The sequence below is a fragment of the Hemicordylus capensis genome, chromosome 1 (genome assembly GCF_027244095.1).
Source record: "Hemicordylus capensis ecotype Gifberg chromosome 1, rHemCap1.1.pri, whole genome shotgun sequence".
In the NCBI taxonomy this organism is placed as follows: domain Eukaryota; kingdom Metazoa; phylum Chordata; class Lepidosauria; order Squamata; family Cordylidae; genus Hemicordylus; species Hemicordylus capensis.
Genome location: NC_069657.1, coordinates 144,009,304 through 144,032,826, shown reverse-complemented (window position 1 = coordinate 144,032,826; position 23,523 = coordinate 144,009,304). Strand labels below are relative to the sequence as shown.

At 47.1% G+C, this 23,523-nt stretch overlaps 1 protein-coding gene across 17 annotated transcripts in view; it reads right to left on the bottom strand.

Moving 5' to 3' along the window:
- TNKS1BP1 (tankyrase 1 binding protein 1) overlaps window positions 1-23,523 on the bottom strand; it is a 28,501-nt gene that overhangs the window by 496 nt on the left and 4,482 nt on the right. For 4 of the 17 annotated variants that reach the window (XM_053243826.1, XM_053243717.1, XM_053243774.1 and 1 more), the window contains exons 2-11: window positions 21,337-21,476; window positions 18,119-18,872; window positions 17,372-17,444; window positions 14,630-16,099; window positions 11,327-13,110; window positions 5,033-5,438; window positions 3,775-3,916; window positions 3,146-3,279; window positions 2,652-2,818; window positions 2,307-2,381 (exon numbers count right to left, since the gene is read on the bottom strand). In XM_053243826.1, the coding sequence (XP_053099801.1) occupies window positions 2,321-2,381; window positions 2,652-2,818; window positions 3,146-3,279; window positions 3,775-3,916; window positions 5,033-5,438; window positions 11,327-13,110; window positions 14,630-16,099; window positions 17,372-17,444; window positions 18,119-18,872; window positions 21,337-21,466 (5,121 nt within the window). In that variant the 5' untranslated portion in view covers window positions 21,467-21,476 and the 3' untranslated portion in view covers window positions 2,307-2,320. Of the gene's footprint in view, window positions 1-2,306; window positions 2,382-2,651; window positions 2,819-3,145; window positions 3,280-3,774; window positions 3,917-5,032; window positions 5,439-5,475; window positions 8,332-11,326; window positions 13,111-14,629; window positions 16,100-17,371; window positions 17,445-18,118; window positions 18,873-21,336; window positions 21,477-21,614; window positions 21,854-21,891; window positions 22,067-23,311; window positions 23,403-23,523 lie in introns of those variants that run through there. The other 13 variants (XM_053243790.1, XM_053243782.1, XM_053243800.1 and 10 more) reach the window with 11 other exon arrangements.

Sequence of the window (23,523 nt, the reverse complement as noted above, 5' to 3'; positions counted from 1 at the left end):
TATGAAGGTTGTCATGTTTGCATGCTGCCCTGCAGGGATGCCATTGACAGAATTTAACAGAACTGGGCATCTCTGCCTGACTTGGGGTCATGGGCCCAGCATTTGTGAAATGAGGTCTCCCATACTAGCCCACATTCTGTAGACAGCACATCTGAATTAGGATGACCTTTGTAAATTGCATTGTGTATTAATAGTCCCTATCCATTTCACTTTTAAGTATGATTCTCAAGTGACAGAGCTCCTTTTATTTCCCCAAGCAAATGATCTAAGTAGACAGATTGCATGATCAGTGTGAAATCATAATTAGAGAAGGGCCAAACATATTCCACGCATCACACACTTCTCTCAAAGAAATGGTCAGACATATGCAACATCCACTAGGGGCAAAAAAAAAATCTAGACTAACTCTGCCAGCAGTAAAGTGAGGGCATTTCACACCATTCCCCCCACCTTCCAGTCACACGATGATTCTTCACTACAATTCCTGTTTAATGCAGTGAAATATTTGCTGGGAAGAGCTCAGCACAAAGCACCCCTCTTAATGATGAGAGAACCATACCCTTGTACAGTATATACTTCATATAGAAATTTAGGAACAAGAATCACCCTGTGTCTGTAATACTGGGTACATGAAGGGACCTCTGCCTGATGGCAAAAGGATGAAGCTGTTTTATTAGGCTAATTGCAGGGTTTCAAACAACCTGACAAGAGCATGCCCAGAATTCACTTGGGAGGATAATCTGCCTATGAAGGATACCAGAGTGCCAACCCACACACAGTTTTGTAGTGTAAAAATCAACCCATTTACAGCTGCAGTCTTCTCATGCTCATTCGGTTCTAACTATAGCTTTGCCCACCAGCCTCTTCTCTAAGAATACTGGCTTTATAATGGCAAACTGCATCTGCAGAGGAAAAAAGGTGGATGGGACTACAAGAAAACCTTGTCATACGTGGCTCTGACATCTGGGGTTCCACTGTCAGGCAACTGACACCCAACATTGGCATACACAGTGAAGGAATTTTTTTAAACCACATAGCCACTGGTTTGGGATAGCCAGAAATTACCTCTGAGGTCATTTCCGGCCACCATTTTGAGGAAGATGAGCCATTTTGTGGCTCATTTGTTTTGTTTTGTTTTAAATTCCACTATTTTTCATGGGAAAATAGGGAGATTTGAAACTCTGGGGAAGCATTGCTGGAGACCTGCGGAATATGGGGCGAGACTTTATTTTGATTATACTCAGTTTTCTGCCCCTTTTGAAAGCCTCCAGGAACCTAAACCCCACCACCTCCCACCCATTTCCATTGCCCCGTTATCCGCGGTGTCATTACCCATGGAAATCTGTGAGAACGGAACCCCTGCGGATAATAGAGAGTTTATCCTGTTTGTATGCCTCAAGCACAAATTCAGCAGCCCTCTGTATTTACTAGGGCTGTGCGGTCATATCAGCCTGACAAGCATGTCGGAACCAATATATCCTCCATCAGACATTATCGGAAAGAGTTCCGCTACAACAAGTAGAACCCCCTACAGTCAGAACTCCAACTAATTTCCTTCCAGTCATTGCTGAACTTTGTCAGATTTCCAGCTTCCCTGCTGGACCCAACCATGCAAAAGAGAAAATCTTTCAGCTGAGAGGCAGCTTCTGTTTCATCCAGTTGGGATTTAAAGGGAAACCCCCTTTAATTTTTAAATCCCAACAGAATGTCAGAAAGTTGTCATATTTCTGATCCAATAGTTTTGAAGGGGGTTAGCCCCTCCTGAAATTTTCCTGTCAGGTTGGATCTAATCCAACTAGGCCTGCTTTCAGCGTGTAAAGCCTAGTATTTACTACACTAGCAAAGGTCAACAGAATGCACAGCAATTCTGCAGCCCACAAGTAAAACTCAAGTGTGCAATGCAAACACAAGCAAGATTGGACAAGATTGCAATGAGGCACACAATAGGGAGAATTTGAGGTACATGGATTTTGGTAGTGGAAAGATTCAGCAGAGGCCTCTTACAACCTCAAGTGAACTATAATCATCCAGGATACCTAAATACCTGATCCTCCCCTCCTCAACAGCAATTCAGTGTTTTGAGTTTTTTTGCTTGATGCAACAGCAGCTATAGGCAATTCTGTAAGTATGCTGGATAGGCTGCCAAATTTCAGAAGCTATTCATGCAGCTGCAGTTCCCAAAGGCGAGTTGTACTGAAGATAATGTACTTGGCAAGCAACAATGATTCCACATGCATAAATATCAGGGATTGGATCCTTATTGAGAGGACTAGACTCAAGCCCCATATCTGAGCTGAGACACTTGCCTGAATGTTTCCTTTCAAAATTTCTTTTTCTTCAGCTTCAGAACTTGCAGCCAATTAGGTGAAGACGTTTCTGATCTGGAAAAAATCAGAAAATGGCTAAAGCTGTAAGGTGGCAGCAGGGTATTAAAAAATGGAACATGGTTACCTGCAATCTAAAACCTAATGCATGCTTTCACCTGACATGAGTTGTCACACACACACACTCGTATGAATATACATCCAGAGAACCTCCAGTTCCTGGGCGGGGGCGGTCTGCCAGAACTGTGTGCATGCTAGTTACAAAGACATATAACCACACACAATTTTCCAACCCCTCTTTCTCCAGCACCACCACCACACACCTACCCTGAGGATTTATCTGGCTTGGGAGGCAGTACCAGAGGTTTCCCGCCGACACTGGCTATCTTGAATGATTTAGAGCGCTGTACATGACCCTCCTTGGTAGGAGTCTGCTTGGCTTCACTCTGTGAATCTGCTTCCTCAGCAGAGCGGTTTCGGCCTCGCAGTTTGGCCTGGGATGAATGACCATAGAATTACAAGCAGGCAACAACCAAAATGCACCCAACACTAGCTTACAGCTGTCCTGTAGCTCCTCTCTCCGATCTTTACTGGCAATTGTCTTCATCCCCTCATAGCTGCCCCTGCAATTCCTTCTACCATCAGGGCCAGGATATCAGGTATACATCCTGCTCACCTCCTCCTTCAATACTTTGATTTCAGCTGGAAAAAGCTGACCTTGAGCATTCATATTTCTAATACTCTACCTTGAGACCCACCCTAACATGGTAGCTCATTGTCACTCCTCAACCCACTTCTCCCCCAACTCCATCAGGTACTACCTTCAACACTAAGGGGTTGAGGCCTGGGAAGAGCGGCACCTTTACCCCCTTGACCAGTGGAGAGATCCATGGCTTCCTGCTCCGCGTGTCTTCAGGAGCTTCTTCATCAGAGGCTGCAGAAGCTATCTGAGGCTCTAAAGGGAGAGAGAAATGACAATATCATAAGACATGGAAACCCATGCTAATACTATGTGGCACAACCTTAATTCGTGCCACAACACACAAAGAGAGAAACAAAACAACAGCTCAAAGCCCAGGGCCTAGGAAACAGTAGTGGCCAGCAGCCTGGGGGGAAATCTTCACACACACACCCCCAAAAAAGGAAAAGAAAAAACCTTTTGCCACCATCAACCATAGCCCAACTGCTAAACCTAAGAGAGCCACATCCTGAGCACTGCCTAGGTTGTGGACTGCCCAAGAACCTATATAAACTGCTCTATGCTTCTTATGAAGAAAGGCAGAATATAAATATAACAAATAGTCTCACAAAAGCATGCAACACACAAATGACACACATCAAGTAGACCACACAGAGACAACACGTCCTAAGAAGCACAGGTAACAGATATCAGTAGTACACCAAACAATACAAACTGGATACTGGTCCACCTAGAAGCATTCCATCTTACCTGTGGAATCTATGAACATCCAGCTGTCCCTGTCACTCTCTGAAAGGGCACCTCCAGACCGGGTCACAGGTGCTCGATGACCTCGCTTACGGCCCAAGTTAGCCCTGTCACGGTACATGGTGCTGTCAAGAACATCTGTATCCTGAAAGCAGAGAAGGGAGAGGTCAGAGCAACAAAGTCTTTCTCCATTAATGCCAAGCAACACAAAAGAGTTGCATCACCCCCAAGACCCCTATAGATCAGTCTTGGCTTCAGCCCCTTCAAAAGGGCAGAACTGAAGCTGCAGGCTGTCCTACATAAACTGCAAAAAGCCTTAACATGCAGGATCACCTCCTGTGAACACAAGCATATCCCCAATAACTGAGAGCAGCCAGTTGACATCTTGTCCATGCATGAAGATATGCAATAATGTAGTTAGTACTTGCCAATTTTATTTTGATTCCTTCTGTCCCTCACCAAATAAAACTTTGTTAATTCAGCTTTCTAAATTTTAAGTGTACTAGGAAGATATATTCGTTGCCCCCCTCTGCCAAATTGCAACCTCCTCACAATTAGCAAGATGGACTTCAAGAGCTCTGACTACTGAGCGAGACAAGGAAATGCTTAAGAACTTTTTCAGCACTGTGCTCTAACATCATGCAAGCCTAAAGCAGGGGTAGGGCTCATTATTGGTAGTCTGGACATGCTAGCTCTGCCCATGTAGCATGACACAGAGCTATCACAAGGCTGTGTAGGTGGGCCCCTAGGCAATCTGGTATGTGTGGTCTGCCCTATACATTGATTTATTATTCACAAGGATAAGGGACAAAATAAAGCTTGTATTTCACCTTCAACTGATTGAAAAATTACAAGGATTTACATTATTCTCTCTTTTTTCCAGTTATCCCGTTTGATCTTACTTCAGCAATAAGAGATAGGCTCTCAATTGTTCTTTGGTGTAGTCATGAGCTAGCTTGCAAAGGCTGCAATACCATCTGCAGACAATGGCCAAAATTCAGCAGCACTGGGGCCACAAGAGCAAGGATAAACATTATGCCTATGACACAGCATAGAGATTTTGTCAAGGGAGTTCAAAACAGATCTACGTCAGAACAAGAGAGCATTAAGAGCTCATTTCTGTATCAGGAAAATGATACTATTGAAGTGTGATGTAAAGGTTTCTCAGGCCCCATCACTGCCATACATATATAGGCCTATATCTGGGGGAAAGAGGCAGATGTGTCTTAAGACTTAGGTGGAAGTCTCAGCTAATGCTTACCTCTAAAAAGATGAAGCCTTCCCCTGCTGGTGCTCCAGCCCCCTCTGTGGTGCTGCCCTCCTGGGAAATGGGCCGCGCAGCTTGGCTTCCATTTTGCTCGGGATAACCCAGCAGCCTTCCTTCCACAGGCAGTTGACTCCCATTTCCACTGTCCAAATGGCTGACCCTATCATCTCCATTGGAGCAAACCTTTCCATCAACTTCTGCTAGCAAAGGAGAGGCCTTCGCCTTTTCAGCTGAAGGCAAGTGGTCATCAGGCAAGCCGCTCAGTCCCTCATCTTCTAAATGGCAGCTATGGGAGGAGGCAAGTCTCTTCAGCTGGGGAACCTCTCTGACAGCACTGTTGGCAACTATCTCTTCTAGCAGGTGGCTGGAGCTGGACAGTCGCTGATTATAGGAGTCTCTGCTTGAGTATGAGATCAAGAAAGACAGTGAGAGTTTCTACTTACTCTCATCAACAACATTCCACCACCCACCACATTACCATATCATCTGATCTCCTTCCCAAATATTTTTCTCAGAGTAAAAGAAAAATGAAAGGGTGCAAAGGACAGGACTGGACAGTCAAAAGGAAAATGAATACTGCTCATATGCAACTCATGACTAAGGAAAAGTCAGAGATGTGGACAACACCGGATAGGAGAATTTCATCTAGCATCAATGAAGAAGCAGTGCAAGTGTCTCAAGAAAGCGCATCATACAAATCAAGACCCACCCCCCACCGGTAGCCTTCCTGGCACTGTATCACTTTAGGATGCAGACAGGGACTCTCATATTCCAAGGCTGCATTAGGTAACACAGGACGAGAGACGCACACAATGTCCTTGGCACCAACAAAAATGCAAGCTATGCTATGTGACAATTTCAAAAGAGCTAAAAGATTATCATGGAGACTGTGATGCATGACTGCATCACAGGCAACAAGGACCTAAAGCCAAAGGTTGCCTCTATGACCCATCAGGCTGAACACAGCCCATCAGCCTGCCAGGTGCATGGCAACCTCCCTGTTTTTGCAGTCTCAGGCAGGCAGCAAAACAGCTAAACAACTCAAATGGTCTACCAAACATAGCTGTGGGCTACATTCAGTTTGTGTGTCATGAGACGTGCAGGCCTGCTCCAGATCTTGAGGGTTCTCTACACACAACCCGATTCTAGACAGTCGATGGGAAAGAATCTATATGGTCAGGGACTCTAGAATGCTACACTGAGATGAAAGACAGAACTGAGTGATTCAAGGAGTCTAATTTCTGAGGTTAGACCAAGTTATACAAATCAGATGTATTGCCACATTGATTTTTGTGTGTGAGAATATGTTTTGCATTCATCCTAGTAGCTGGTATCTTTTGTTCAGATTCCTATATCCTATATAAAGGAAGACTGAAGTCCATAAAATACTGAGAGCTAAACAGAGGTATGAACAGAGGGTGGGGATGAGGACCATGAAAAGGGATAGATGTTAGAACACAGGTACCACTCCCCAACTACTGCAAGAGACTTTGCCACACTTAAAATTTCTAAAAGTTTGCCTAAAAGACAGTTTCCCCTGTGGCTGAAAAAAATGCATGTATGTAGAAGGGATATACTAAAGAAGAGAAACATCAGTTCAGGGATTTGCAGAACAGACACTTTTCTGGACTGTGCCACCTACGCTGATTCTGCTAGTTCCCAATTTCTTATTTGAACTCAAAGAGGAGTTCAAACGGACTTGCTCCTGTATGGCTTGCAGGTGTCAGGTGCACAGATTCAGGACACCTAACACACTAGGAAGTCTCTGTTTGGAAGCAGCCTGTTACATAGCAACCCAGAAGGCTAGGTGTTCTTAAAATAGGAGAGTGATCATGCATGTACACGTCCAGGTTCTCAGCATTCCACAAAACAGTAAATACAATATAAAGGACTTGGACTGGAGGGACCTAGGTTCAAATCAGAAGCTCACTAAAGGACCTTGGGCCAATCAATAGTTTAACCTTACAGCAGGTGCAGAGGGAGGCCAGCGGAGGCCTGGGTTCTGCTGCCGCCTCAGCCCCTCTAGCCCCACCCCCTGTGTCTGACATCAGACGTGGGGGCATGGTTTAGCTCCCAAACAGGGCACACAGCCAGGAGCAGCTCTCCCTGCCTTTAAAAGGCAGGGAGAGTCGCTCTGGCATGCTGTGAATGCAGCGCTGGCCGATTTAGCTCAAACACAAGGCTGTGCAGCCCCATTTGGGAACTAAATCACGCTCCTGCGCCAACATGGGGGGAGTGTCTGGGGCATGAAGCACAGCCCCTGAGGGGCAGTGGCCTGGGTTCTTTGAACCTGTTCGCTCAATGGTGACTCCACTCCTGTCCTAAGGTTAAAGGTTAAGTGTGCAGTCAAGTTGATTTCAACTCCTGGCGCCCACAGAGCTCTGTGGTTTTCTTTGGTAGAATACAGGAGGGGTTTACCATCGCCTCCTCCCGCGCAGTATGAGATGATGCCTTTCAGCACCTTCCTATATCGCTGCTGCCCGATATAGGTGTATCCCATAGTCTGGGAAACATACCAGCGGGGATTTGAATCAGCAACCTTCTGCTTGTTAGTCAAGCATTTCCCTGCTGCGCCATTAGGTGGCTGCTAGACAGAGGAAACACAAACCATATGCCAATTCCAAGTGTCCAGGTCAAAAGATACTCTAAATACAGAACACACATTTTCAGTTCTTTCACTGCCTGAGTGAAAAATGGACAGGTGGCAACCCTAAGGAAGAAACATCCAAATCCAGCAACAACCAATCATTAAGTCTTTGCCAGAGACACGGAAAGGAAGCAACATATCCAGGCCGAGATTAGCCCCCACCCTCTTATGTCAAGTTCGTACAAAACAGGTAGCTCACATATGTCTGAAACCTTAGAAGTGTTTAGGCCGATTTCTGTGCCAAGCCTTAACTGGAAAGGAATTTATAGAACCAGACACTGATTCAGACAAAGTGCATATCAAAAAAAGGTCAGAGAATCTAACAGCTTAATTAAAGAGCTCCTCAGAGAGTAACTGAAGCAAGAGAGCCAGAGTATCTCTCCAGAGGAAATATGTCAGTCTGTGACACTCAGCACCTAGGGAGTCAATGAGACTCCAAGATGTGTAACGAAGGGCACATCATCTGAATAAGATCCTTGGGTAGAACTCACATCTTTAAAACTGGTAGTGTGTGGCCTTTCTTAGAGGCCCTCTGTCTTCGTTGCCCTCTTTCTACAGCAGCCATCAATCTCTGTGAGCATCAACGCTTGTTGGGTACAAAGGACTACATGATAGGGCTGTGCAAAGTTTTGGAGGTCTATTCAACCTGAAATAAATGTTGAGGGATGTGCGGAGAAACATTAAAACCCTCACACAGCAGAATATGCTCTGGTGGTAAAGAAATTTAGCCCAAGAGATTATTTGGAGTAATCAAGTAGAGTTCAAAACACAAATAAAGATGTATTAAGAAGCTAAACATCACATAGGAAGCTGCCATATACCAAAACATACCATTGGTCCATCTAGCTCAGTACTGTCTACACAAACTGACAGCAGCTTCTCCAAGGTTGCAGGCAGGAATCTCCCTCAGCCCTATCTTGGAGATGCCAGGGAGAGAACTTGGAACCTTTTGCTCTTCCCAGAGCAGCTCCATGCCCTGAGGGAAATATCTTACAGTGCTCACACATGTAGTGTCCCATTCTTATGCAACCAGGGTGGACTCTGCTTAGCAAAGGGAACAATTTATGAACCACACACACAGACACACGCATTAGCATTCAACAACAATTCTAAACAAGTCTTAACTGACCAAGAAAGACCTATGAACATCTCATCATGCCTCTAGTGGCCAGAAGAGGTTACTGTGGTGCTATGAGCAATACTTTAGAAGTAGCTTAACCCACACAGAGCATTTGCACACTAGTACTTGATTGTTCCCCTCACCTCCTGCCACAGCCCCACTCACCTCAGAGATCTCTCCACCCTCTCCTGAGTAGGGGTGTGCATGGTCTGGATACCCTGCGGTTTGGCACGGGGGGGAGTTTCTCTTTAAGGGGGGGTGGTAGTACTTAACCCCCTCCCCCCCCCGCCGCTCTTCCCCCTCCAGCACTGGCGGTTTCCAAAACGTTCTTGGGGCGGCAGAGTTCCTCCCTGCCACCCCTGCCCCCATCGTTGTCCTTGCTAGCGTAAAAGTAGACAGAGCTGGTGGCGCGCATGCGCCCTTTGCGGCACGCTTGCTCGTCCCCGCCGCTGGCGCACACGCTGCATATGTCACGCTGCGCGCGCACGCCAGCAACAAGGACAAGCGCGTGCGCCACAAAGGGCGAATGCGCGCCACCAGCTCTGTCTACTTTTACGCTAACAAGGACAACGACGGGGGCAGGGGGGGCAGGGAGGAACTCTGCCGCCCCAAGAACGTTTTGGAAACCACCAGCGCCAGAGGGGGAAGAGCGGCAGGGGGGTAAGTACTACCACCACCCCCTTAAAGAGAAACTCCCCCCACCCTTCCAAACCGAACCGTGGGGTATCCGGACCGGTCCGGAGGCCTTGCCAATGGCCTCCGGACCAAACCATGCACACCACTACTCCTGAGCCACACTCCTGCTCCTCCTCCTCCATCCTGTTGCTTCCATCCCCCTCACCCCTCTTGGTCACTCCGCCATCACTTTACTCCATACCCCTCACACACTTGGACACAGCTGCAGTGTTGCAGGCACCTATTGGCCAAGCTGCAGCCCCCTATCCCCAGAGACCTCCCCACCCTCCCCCAAGCCCTGCTCCTGCTCCTCCCCACAGGAGCAGCAGTGGTTGGCCAGGCCCTTCCTCGCTGCCGTCACTGCCATGGCTGCTTATTCCCCTCAGGCCGAGAGGGGGTCACAGTTGCAGAAGATCTCGGGCTAAAAGGCTTCACGTTCTCAAAATGGAATCAAACAAACATATCCACTGATAAGGAATTAGTTCTGGAAGTAATATTCTAATTTGCAGCTCAGTTGAATGGATTGTGAAGGTCCTGTATGAATCCCTGGTGGTGGTATGAACTGCTAGGACAGCAGCAAGATGAATGAAGCACACATTTTTCCAGTTTCCACAGAGATGATTTTTTTAACAGCATGTCTAAAATACCATTGCTAAAAAGAAATATTAGTCATTAAAAAGCCAATGTTGGGATAGAAGACCTAGATATGCAATGGCAGGAAAGGTTATGCAAGGATTGGGGGGAATTCTACAGGACATAGTACAGGAAATGGAATTCTAGATCCTGCTATTCAGCCTGCACTCATCTCAAAGGGGTACAAGAGCTTAACTGGAGGCAACAACTTCAGAGCAGACTCAATGAGTGTGCTGGTGCTGTGGTTTACATGGGACCTGCTGGTACAGGACATTGCTGAAGCAGGACAGTGAATTGAAATCCAAACACTAGATGCAATTCAGAAGAGAATCAGTCTCCTTGTTCTCCACCCCACTGAACATGGCAGTTACCCAGGAAGAGACACTGTAACGGATGAGTAACTGACCACACAGGAGCAAAGGAGATAGCTCATAGAGAAAAAAGATAAGCAGCAGCTTTGAATTTAAGCACTTGTCTGGTCACCTAGGGTAAGTAAAAATATACCTCCAGGCTACCAGGTGCAGCCCCACAATTGCCACCCATGTATCCAGTCTGCTGCAGCCACAATGCACTGCTGTTTCGCCAGCCAGGAACATGTAGCAGTATACACTGACTACTGCATATGCCATCTGTCTCAATCAAATGGGAAAGAGCCGTGGAACACAGTGACATACTACAACTACTGCAGCTGTGGCCTCTGCACACACAGAGAAAGAGATATGCAGAACACATATATATGTATTATAAGACAATCCTTCTCTCTCCTGGATGGGAGGCAGTCACCCTGGCTTCCTCAGTCCTATTGGCTTTATGGCAAAAAGAGAGCTTTTTTAAAAGTATTATTTTAAGAGAGTCTTAATCCTGGCCTGTGTTTCTATAGTGCAGTATTTTGGTTGCTCACTATCCTGGCTCCCTCAATGCTATCCAGCTTAACAGAAAGTTGCAAGAGCTGGCTCATCAGTTCTGCATTAGAGACACAGAGTACCACTATGGCAGCTGCCCATACCAACAAGAGGTCAGCTTGAGGGAGAGGAGGAAATACAGGCAAGCAGATTAGCAGGGTGGGCAACTGCTCCATTATTAATTATAAAAAAGGTTCATAATTCAATCAAAGACCTGACTGAATGGATGAGGGCAAAATTAATACTTCAGCTCCTCTGCCATGTTACATTCACTCAGCCCTTCCTTCCTACCTTTATAGAAGATACCTTACCTCTCTCCCAAATCTTCACTTCCTCCTGGGTGCTGCATCTCATTACCATCCAAGCCAGGTGCTTCAAAGCAATAGCTGTAGTCCTTATGCTCCAGTCCACTTTTGCCAGTCCAGTCCACCTGCAATAGGTCTGCTTCCATAGCACCATCCAAACCTCTGGGACTCAAATTAGATGCATCCATACTTTCAATATCAGGTCTGTAGGGCAAATCTGCCTGCCCCACACCTGGTTCTCTGGACTCCTCTGGATTCAAAGGCCTTGTATCTGACATGGCAGACAAGCTTTCCGAGCCCAAGGGAGGGAACCAATCAGGCTGTTTCTCTGTAGGTTTCCTAGAAGCATCTGGGCTCCTAAACTTCGAGTCATTGGAGAGATCCATGCCTCCGAGGCCAAGATCCTGAGTCCAATCTGGCTGCCCCTCTCCAACTCCTCTGGGCTCATCCATGACCACAGTTCTTAAGTCTCCAGCCTGATCTAGCAGACTGCCAGGTGTCTCCACCAAATCTATTGTCATGTTTAGACCTGGCAAACCCAATGAGCCAAAGCTACCAGCTTGATCATTTCCTGTAGTACCAAACTGGTTTTTCAGTTCAGTTCCTGAGACACCAATGTTTTTGGCCCAGGCTCTTGTACTAGCAGGGAAGTCACTGTCTTGTGCCTTGGTTTCACTGAGGCTGTATTCATCAGTCCAGACTGGCTTCAGAGCAAAGAACTCCAGATCACCAGTCTCAAATTTGGTGCTGCTGCCTCTGTTTCCAGTACCTGGCTCTCTTGCCCAATCTGTTTGGCTATCATCATATTCACTGGCTCCATCTGGTTTCTCAGCACTGAACTCATCATCCTGGTGGTGGGCAACCCCCAAGTCATATCTGCTGAGCCAATCAGACTGTTTGATGCTCGGTTCAGATTCTTTGCAGCTGACATCACCAAAACCATATGTATTAGGTCGGGGTTGCTGCTGGTTAACTGGAGATTTGATGGCACTATATTCACTAGGTTGCTCAAACTGCTGAGCACTGAGCCCTGTTGGCACTTGGTTGGCACTGCCGCTAGCACTGGATTCACTTGGGCAGTCTAACTGCCTGGTCCTGAGTGTGTCATCTTCCTTGGCACTGCAATCATCAGGCTCCTCTGAATGCACAATACTAAACTGTGTATCCTGGGAGCTGGCAGTACTATATTTGTTAGACTCCTCTGTTGACTTAGTCTTGACCTCAAATTCTGGACAACTGATATCTTCCACACTGTATTTGCTAGGCCAATCAGTCTTTTCAGCAGGACCAACATGAAACTGACTGCTCCAATCTGTTTTTTCAGCTGCAAACTCACTGCTCCCTTGATCAACATCATCAGTACTGCAGAGTTTGGGCCAGCCTGGCTTCCTCGCGTAGGGCTGTCTGTCCTGACTTTCAGCAGTGTCAATGTCATACTGGCTGCTCCAATCAGATTCCTGGATTTGCTGGCCAGCACAGCTGCTGCCATAGCCAGAGAGCCACTCTTTTTGCCCCGAGTTGGAATTGTCCGGCAATTGTACCCCTCTGGTCCAGTCTTGTTGGCTGGCACTAAATTCCATATCCTGCCTGTTGGCATCACCAACAGCATATGAACTCGGCCAGTCCGGCTTGCCAATGCCAAATTCTCGATCCTGTTCTGTCTCAACAGGCCACTGTGCCTTGACAACACCAGAAGCATCAGACCAACCCATGCCAAAGGTTTCAGACTGACTGGCCCCTACAATGCCAAACTCAACACAAAGATCTTTCTTTGACCATCCAAGGAGATCCTAATAAAAGAAAAGGCACATGGTTGTGGGGGGAGGGGGAGGAAAAAAGGGAGAGAAATTTAGGGGAAATTGAGTTCAGTAGAGATGTTCCTCCTCCTCCCTGCTCCCCATCAACATGGGAAAGACATTAAAGGGGAAAGCTAAGGAAAACTGAAATGCAAAGCATCATCAAGTACACACAAAAATTACAAATAAATCAACCTAAATTAGTTCACTTAACTTGCATCATCTATTCTTCTAAGAGACATTCCACTCCTCAAATTACAGTCTCCCTCTATTAAAAATATTTATACATCACTTTTCAACAAAAGTTCTCAATACCGCTTACAAATCAAACGATATGAGGAAATGGTTTCCTGTTGCAAAAAGCCACATACATACAGGAGACATCCCTGGAGAGATGCTGTAATCGGCTGATCAAGGACAGTTGCTGTCACCCTGCCAAATATGAGAGCTACTACTATTAAAAAGGTGCCTCTTTGCCTAGTTAGTACAAGTATACTGAAAACTCTTCATGCAGAAATGTGTTCCAGACCTATATGTCCATCATGTGCAATGATCCTACATGTGTGTAATTAGACATGTGCATATGGACTGGAAAGTTGTGTCTCACTGTATACAGATGTGGCAAGTTGCACACATTTAAGGATAGAATAGATTATCTAACATGTGGGTTTGCTCATTTTCCTGTACTGCAGTGCTGCCCTTTTTAGGATACTGTAGCATGAAATCTGCTCCTATTCATTAATGTTGGGGTTTTTTTTAAATTATTACTACACCTAAACAATGTTTTATTTATTATACATTAATAAAATATTGTGTAAGTTTTGACCTGCTGGCAGTGGACAAGGTAGATGGAAATAATTTTTATTTTTAAAGTTGCTAATGTGACTAAAAGGGAAAGGAAATCAGCTATTAGAAAATGATAGTTCATAGCACAGTTCTCAGAAACACACAGCAGCTGAGCTATCAGGAGCACTACCTGTATAACCATCTCACAAGGGATTAATACCTGGTCCCAAGAGCAGTCAACTCTAGATATGTACATCAGTTACTGCATAAAGCCCAGTACTCTAATGTAAATACCTACAAAGGCCAACCAGACCGGTTTATTCTTAGTCTGAGTATGCCACAGCTTCTTGCTGGTCAAGAGGTCCAATACAACAGACAGGCATAGCACTGAGCACAGGCAGGCGGGATTTGGGATGGAAAGGAAAGCAATCACTTTGGGAAAGGCAGGAGAATTATCGCATGTGGCAGAACCTTTTGGCTCAGCCTGCTCTCTTGCACGCTCCATAGCCATCCAACCTGTTTAACTGCTTTGCAGATTACTTAAAAACCAAGACCCGCCCTCCCCGAGACAAGCCCAGTCTCTGTTATCCAACCAGGCAGGAATGCACACCCACCTAGCCATGCTTGTATCAATTCAACTCCTTCCACACTAGGCCCTAGAAACACCTTTACCCACCTTTTGTTGGCCTCAACCAAACATTCCCATACCTACAGCAAGTTCCTTTACCTCTGGTCCTGTGGGATTTTCCGACTTGGGTGTGCCCCTCCTCTTAGTGTCTTCAGCGCTGGGTGGAGGAGATGCCAGCAGTTCATCCAGCCAGCATGAACCAGGAACAGGCTCAATCTCCACCTCCCTCAGGGAGTCAGCATCCCCCATCTTGCCTTCCTTTGCCATACCCAGAGCACCATTGCCCTCCTGGCAGGAAGCAGCTATCTGCATCTGCGCATCCTCCAAGAACAAGATGCAAGGCTGTGCAGGAGGGGCAGCCTGCTCTATGCTTGGCAACGGCTCCATTGCCCTTAGAGCCCCCTCCTCATGGGTTGGGACAAAAGGCAGTAAGCCATCATGCTCTTGAAGACTAGCCTCTGTTGCCACTATCGGGCCCTTTAGTTGAGGGCTAGAGGGACCTCCAGGTGCAGACATCCCAAGGGTTGATGGGGTCTCTGGCTGCTCCTCAACCTTCTTCCCACTGCTAAGGAAATTGCTAGAATCCCCGAGGAAACCAGAGTTCCCATTAGACTCGCCCTCCTCTCCTTGTCTGCTCAGTCCCTCTGAACCTCTCTCCTCATAGGAGATAGATGGGCTCTCCTCAGCCACTTTGGGGCTGGTGCTCTCTCCACTCAACTCTGTATCCTCAGCCTCCTTAATGGGAGACCTGGGTGGAGATCCCAGTCTCCTTCCACCCCACTCCCGAGTCCGGTCATGGAATGACCATTCAAAGGACTGTGACAGGCTCCAGCTGGACTCTCCCCCAGTATTCTGTTCTAATGGATGGTCCCCACCCTTTGGCAGGACAGCCAAGGACCCACCCAACTCCTCCCTGACAACTTTTTTGCCTCGTGGCTGCATCACTCCTTCCGAGGCGCGCTGTAGGAAGACAAGCTGGAGGCCCTTGTCTTCAGGAGGGAATATCTGCGAGTGGTTCTTGATGGGATCTTGATCCCTGGAGAGTAAAGGGGAGTCCTGTGTGTGAGAAGGAGAGCCAGGAGGCTGATCAGAACCAAGAAGGTACTCAGAAAGAGTGCTTGGGGAACCAGGGGATTCAGAAACTCCCAGGAGACAACTGGAAAGCTCCAGGTTGTGCTCAGTAGGAGCAGCATGGGCCAAATTGGCAGATGGCCCAGAGAAAGGGCAGACCTTAGGCTTCCTTGCAGCAGGGCTGGGACGTGGAAATGAGGAGTGTCCTGGGGAAGTTGTAATGGAAGTACAGGGAGATCCTGGGGGGCAAGGGGCCAAAAAGGCCACAGGGGAACCTGGAGTCTGGGCAAGATCAAGAGAGACCAGGACAGGAGATCTAAGGGATTCAGAAGGTGCATCAGGAGAGCCTGGTGGAAGATGTGCTTTGGTGCTGGGGACATCTGCTGGAAGATATGGGGCCCCTGGGGGCTGGGCCGGTTGAGTAGGGCCATCCGGGGACCCAGGTGTTACGCCAGAAGAAAGCTTAGCAAGGGGCTGATAGGTCTGGGGGACAAAGACCTGCAAAGACAAGGGAAGAACGGGTTAACCAATTCCTCCCTCCCTGGAACTTTTCCAAGCATTTCAATTAGATCCTGAACTTTCACTCCTAACCCCTCAGATCCCAAAGCTGTTATTTGGAATAGAGGATGACTCCCCAGATCCTGTGCCCTTCCCCTGAATCATCCTGTGGTGAGAATCTCCCCATTTCTAGAGCTCACCCAGGAGAACCTCAGAGCCTGTTCCCACTTCCCTTTGGAAGTTCTGCTTCTGCCACAAAATTCCTGACATCATCCCATAAGACCCTCCCCACAAATGTTGCCCTGTTTCCCCAATTGTGAAAGCCAGAAAGAAATGAAATGCAGAGAGGAGGAAGGGAAAAAGAGAAGCTGAAGAAAGCAGACTTTTCCAACCAGGCCTACTAGGAAGGGAAAACAAAGCCAAGGTAGGTGGGTGGGTCACACCCAGCAGGCTGATGGCTTTCTTCACCCCCTCCTTCCTCGGGTGTGGCAAAGGGAGTTAATCATTACCGTCACCCACCGAAAGCAAGAGGGTGCTCTACCTTCCCTCCCAGTGGATTTGGCCACAAGCCCAGCACAGTCAGGAATTGCCTCACACATACCCAAGAGAGCACAGAGTTGTATGCATTGATCACGGCTGCACCCTCCCCTCCAGCTAAGGGCCCAGGAGTCTGCATTAGTCTTCAAGCCTAGGCTAGGCTCTCACAAGCCAATTAGACAAGGCCAGGTTTTGTTCTTCAAAAGTCTGAAGAGACATGGATCTATCTGTAATTTCTTTTCTACACATAATCCCTCCCCTCCCGCAAAAAAAAAAGGGGGGGGAGAAACAGTTATGGTAGCCCACAAACTATACTAAGTGACAGTATGCTAAGTTGTTCAGCATAATGGGAAAATGCAGATCTCCCAAGAGCCAATGTCAAGTTGTTATGCTAACCATCCTAACCGGGGTTGACTATTTCAAAAACCTAAGCACCAGCATCAAAGCACCTAGGTAAGCGAGCGCCAGGGATTTTTACAACCCTGGTGGCTTACCCTGTGACTGAAAAAGGGACAAGCTTGGCCTTGGAAACCCAGCAGCAGTGCCTGACAGTGCACTGATTTCTTGGATTACCAATCTCTTCTTGAAGAGAAGTATTAGTTGAGAAAGAAAAGGAGACACGCACCCTACAGAGAGGGAGCCCAGAAGGAAAGAGGTGGCAGATACCCCTGAGACAGAGGAAAGCCAGGAAGGAGAGAGCCCAGTGGAGGAATTGCCGTGCTGCAGATAACTCACGCCAGGGGGAGACTGTGGACTGCTATGTCCAGGCTGACCTCCATCACAGCTCATGCTACGTTGACTGGAGCTGCTAAGAAAAAGACACATTACTAGCAGAAAATGGGACTGGTCATCACTGAAAACAACCATTCCTTCAAGGAACTGTGTGGTATCTCACACAAAAGGGGTTCATCCCCACACATTGAAAATCTTTTTTTTAAAGGTGGGGGGCTTCCCAGATAGTCATGTACACTCAATCCAATTGCTCTCGAGGCTGAAGCATCACCAACACAATTCATGCAAGGTCATTTCCTCCATCTCATCAACTGCTTGACTGCAAAGAAGATCAGACAATTGCCACCCACAGTGGTATGCTAGAATATAAAGTTATTGGGGATTTTCAAAGCCTACAAATTTGAGATAGGCAGCCTAACGCTAAATTACTTTTATCCAGAATAAGTCCCACTGAGTTGAATGGGACTGATTCCCAAGTAAGTGTGTCCAGGACTGCACCCTCTTAATTACAGGGCTAATTCTAGCTCACTAGTGCCGAGTATAGGGGGGGAAATGTGTCTTTAAGGCAACCTGCTGGTAATTAAGTGCACTACTTTTACTTTCCCTGGCATTCAAAGGCTAATAGAGTTGTTGTGGGATGTGGATCCCGCTTCTGCTTATAACATTAGAATGCACTCTGTGATGCACTACAAAGCCAGCCTTCCACAATTACCCAGAATGTCCTTCCTGTTGTGACCATTTGAATCTCACCTGTCCCTACAGAGGAAATCTAAATCTTTCTCTGTTGATCTTGCAAGTTGCTCAGATTCAGTCACATGTTGACCATTTGAGCTTGTAGTTTCCTCCTTGTTTCTCAACCATCTGCTCTCTTCAGTTTCATGAGAACCCATGTGCAGGGGACTCTCCAACTCAGTTTCTCCCCCTTCTCCTCCACTGGAACATCTCCGGAATGGAGCATAGCCCTTAGGCCCCAAGTGAACAGCTGTGCCACCGTCCTGGCTGAAGAAAGATCGGACCAGTCGAGGCCTGTCAGGGCTGGTCAGCCCCTCCTTGTTGGGCTTCTCTATCTTGGCCAAGATCTCCTCCACTGTGGTCCCAGGAAAACGCTCTAGCTTGGTGACTACTGGCACAGGCTTCACTTTAAAGGGAACACTTCCCTTGTGCACACTGGAGGATTCCCCACACTCCTCCCTAGCACTTGAATTCTTTGCTGGCCCAGCTCCTCCACCATCTCCAGATGGTTTGGCTGCAGTGGAGAAGGGAGGTGAAGCCTCTTTCCCATTGTTAGTTTCTCTTGAGGGGCACTTTAGACTAAAAGAAAGCCGCTTAACAGCATTGCCTGCTCCACTGCTATATGGCTTGGGCCCAGCCAACAAATTGATCTTTTCAGCAGAGGGCACTTCAGAGAGGGCCGGACGCAGTCCAAGAGCAGCCTTCACTGGCATCACTGGCTTTGGCAGCACACAGGGCTTGGGTTTCACAGGTGGCTTTGGGCGGGTAGCCCCTGAGGAAATGGGAAAAAAAGGTTTTTCAAGCAGAGTTCAACCTCAATGTACAGCAAACAATGTACAGTAAACAAGATTCAAGAGAAGAAGATACTATTAAGCACAAACACACAACTGAAATGATCTTTGAGAGCAATATTATCTCTAAACAATTTTTCAAGGGAGAAACTGCAAACCAGTGCCTAATGCCTCTCCCCACCAGTACCACCACCACATTTTGGTTTTTATGGCTTATTTTGGTTCTGGATGGGCAGAATCCTCAATCCCCTTCAACATCAGGAACTCGTTCACAGGTTACACCAATCTGTGCTTAGGCACCACATCAAATAAAAGCAACTAGCTGGGCAGGGCACAGAGCAGCTGCACCTCCAGCCGGCCCACCCACCCAACGCTGCCTTTTTCTCCCCACCCCACCCACCACAGCTTTCTGGCCGGCCAGGCAGCCCACTTCTTCTGCTCTCCTCCGCTTCTTACCCCCCACCGATTTCTGGCTAGTGGGTCACCCCGCCAACCACCACCACCCCGATTTCCAGTTGGCCCACTGCTTCTTCTCCCCCCCCCCCCCGCTTCTTGGTGCACCCCTCCCCTGCATTCCGGCCAGCCGGCCCACTTCCCCCGCCCCCACTTCTTGGAGCCCCCCCCCCCGCACTTTCTAGCCGGCGAGCTGGCCAGTCCGCTTCTTCTCCCCCCGCACCTGCCCAGGCTTTCTGCTTTCTGGCCAGCTGCTTTTCAGCCAGCCGGCCGCCCTCCCTCCAGCCACCCACCCTCCCCTACCTTCTCTGCCTGCCCACCAACACCACAGTTGTTTTCCCAGCCGGCCGCCGCCATTAACTCCTGGGCCCACCGGCTGGCTGCCACCATTTTGTTTCGGCAGCTCTCCGAACTCTCACGAGAGCTGCTTCTCATGATATTAGCAATGGGTACATTTAAGAGAATTAGACAGACAGATAGATAGATAGATAGGGTGTGTACATTTTAAATATCAGTGGTTTATTTTCATTAAATAGCTATATAACTAGTGCTGAACCAAAATGTGGGGTAGACAAGTTCCATCAACATATTCCCTTTCCTTTTTCAGTTTCTCACACCCACTTTTTTCTCAAAGAGTACAAAACTGTCTGTGGAAAGGTGTGGTGTTGGGGAGAAGCCTGCACAACTCCTTATTGCTAAGGTAACCAGAATAATCCATGCAATCCTGTGTTACTTTCAATGGGATGCACATCTGAATGTGAATCTCTGTCCACATTCTAGTCACACACAACTAGAGCTAGGCAAGGAAAGTATTTTACCCCACTGTGCTGGCAAGTAATGAAATCAAGAGTACAGCAATACATGGATCATTACCTGGACAACAGAAATGCACCAAGAGAAAGGGCAATGGGAGGCCTTCATTTGCCCTCTGCCTAAATGACATGACATAATCTTGGATTGGCTGGGATCATGCAGTGAAAAAGAAAAAAGCCCTAAAAATGGTTTCAAAGCAGTAGCATATCAGGGTGCCATTTCTAGGCTGCTAATCATATAACCCAGTACTCTAGGCTGCAATCATACAGTTTCATTAAGTGGCTTTTTGCACTTATTGAAAGTGTGTCCAAAATCAAAACCTCATGAGCATGGGATAGATTATTAGTTATTCACTAGTAGGAATAACCTCACATACCTTTAAATACACCTTGCAACAAATTCTGATTTGCTAACTGAGGCAGAGTAGACTGCATGCAACATCCTAAAAGTCCAGGTCAGGCTGGATGGTCTTTAGTCCATCAAAACTGATAATTTTCAGAAGATGGTAAGAATTACAACCAAGAAGCCTTTGCACATATATTGCAGTGTTCTTGGGACAGGCAGCAGGATCTAAATTACATGATCAGCAAGAACATATGGTGTAACTCTTGCTGTATTGCCTACCTCAGTTGTGGGGAAACTATGTCTGAATCCCCTACACTTCAAAAAGAATCCTTCATGCTCATAAACAAGTTAGTGTGTGAAGGAAGGAAATTATATTGTGGCATTCTCCTTGACATGCTAGCTTTCCATGTGCTAAGACGTTTGGATCGTTTCAAAAACTCACCAGGGAACATTCAAACATGCTGTCTCCAGTGGTCCCTCTAATTTGTTTAATCTCTGTACGGAATGAGCTTTGTTCTGGGTGGCAGTATCAAGGCAGTGTGTGCACACCTGCATTCAGAATGGAGCCTTCCTGATTCAACCTGAGTGGGATCTAAAATGAACTGGGCGGACATCCAAAAACTTGAGAGCAAGCGCACATCTTAGAGGGAACAGTGGCTGTCTCCCCTGCAACCTTAAGTGATACAATCCAATAAGAGCTGCAATTCTGCTTAGTGCTAAGCTTAGCTCTTGTTTAGATGAAACTTTATATCAACCTGCCTCATATTTACACGCTGCAACTATCACCTCAGCAATAATGTTTCTGCAGTCAAAGGCTGCCATCCCAAAACTTACCTGTCTCAGGGCTGCTTGATGGCTGTTTGGGTCCTCTACGGCCATTGGTAGCCGTGCAGGGAAATGGGGAGCACAATGACTGCTGCTTAGAGTCCATGACATCACCAGACTGGGACTCTGAACTTAACATATCCCAGGCCCTAGGATACAGAAACAGGAGTTTAGGCAGTTTGCACAGATCTGTAGAGATAACCAAAACTTCCTATCCATACTCAGACCACAAGCGCCAACTCCACGGAATGCAAGTTTCCCATTGTTTCATTCAGCTGGATCCTTACCACCAGAAAATATGTTGAACATAGGGACATTTCTCTCCATCACACATTCACCACGCTATGTTAAGCCACTCCCAGGGCAGGATGGGACAAAGATGAAGAGAGCAAGTCTCCCAGAAGCATCCAGGCCATGACTCAAACTGAAGGATGAGAAACCCAAACCCATAAAGCTGTGGCTTCCTAGCCTAAGCTACTGCCTCGCTCTGCTCCACCTCTGTCACACCCTCTTCTTCCCTGCCAGCTTGCTATATTTCCTTCTCACATCAAATCTGCCTCTCACTTTTATGCTGCCTCATTTCTTGGGTGTTCCTGTCACTTCGCCATAACACTCCCATTTTGCTGCTTCTCCAGTCAGAATCCCCCTTTACTTTCCAAGTTCCTCCCTGCTCCTTCCCTGCTTTCCCACCCTTTTGAGCAGTCAGAGAGTTTCTGCTCAATCCCATCCCAGCTGTGTGTGCTCCCGACCCGGATACACAGGGCAGGGAGTAAACATCTGGAGTACCTCCCCCCTCCCGATTTCTCAATCGCTTGGCACAGCCACTGGAATTCAATGAGGTAAAGCTGGGGCCTGCTCCCATCACCACGGCAACGGCCTCCCACTAGATTTCAGGAGAGGGCCAAACCCTAGCAAAGAAGAGAGACAACCAGCATCTTTGTTGCAGAGAACATATGTCCCAGAGATTGCTAGCAGGATGACAGCCAGTTCAAACACTGAGGAACAGAAGTGAACCCTAAGATGAAGCAGAAGTGCCTACCAATAATTCCTTCTCAGTATGAGGGAAAGAGCTGGCACAATAGACAAAAGGCTGAAATTAAGGCACAGCCACCAGATCACAAATCTGCAGTCTGCATTAGACTGAAGTAGCTAGGACAGAAAGAGTCTCCTTCCAAGGCTTTATGAAGGAGATCCAAAGGCAAAAAGCCAGTCCTTTTTCTGCTCAGGTCCCTCATCCTGCTAGTTTACAAACCACATGTGTCATAGTTTTGACCACTAACTTTAAGCCTAGCCTCCACTGCATATACAAACAACCTAGCCCTGATTTTTACCTAACCTATACCCTTAGGCTAGAAAGAGGTCTATCAATGGCTACTAGTCTGAAAGCGATAGGCCACCTCCAGCCTCAGAGGCAAGATGCCTCTGAATGCCAATTGCAGGGGAGTAACAGCAGGAGAGAGGGCATGCCCTCAACTCCTGCCTATACACTTCCAGTGGCATCTGGTAGGCCACTGTGTGAAACAGGATGCTGGACTAGATGGGCCTTTGGCCTGATCCAGCAGGGCTGTTCTTATGTGCACAGCTGTCCCCCATATATTCACTTGTCTTAGTCCTTATCCTAACTTTTCCCACACAGCCCTTCCACTCTGACACCATTTACTAATGTTTCAACCTACCAAAAGCTTAACTGACAAGGCCATCATCATTAAACACCTCTTCTATCCCATATTATTCTCCCCACACACAAACTCTCTTTCCTGAAAGGATTGCTAATCCAGAATTCAGTATGTATTGGCCCGGTTATAGAGATGGATGCAGTTCATTTATTGGGGAGGAGCAGAAGAGAAAGAGGACTGCTGAGCAAATAATAATTATTGGAAAGCCAAAAACCAAAATCATATGCATCCAATAGAACTCCATCCAAACCTATTAAATCAGCAGAGTTCTATCCCACAGTGAAATATGGAACACCAAAGAGACTCACTTAAACTCAGAACTAGTGACAACAGATCAGCGGTACAACACAGTCCAAACTCAGAGGTGAACTTGGAGAAACCTGTAGAGCAGAGGAGATCCTGAGAGAGACAACAACAACAACAAATATTTATATACCACTTTTCAACAAAAGTTTCCAAAGCGGTTTATATAGAAAAATAATAAATAAATAAAATGACTCCCTGTCTGCAAAGGGCTCAC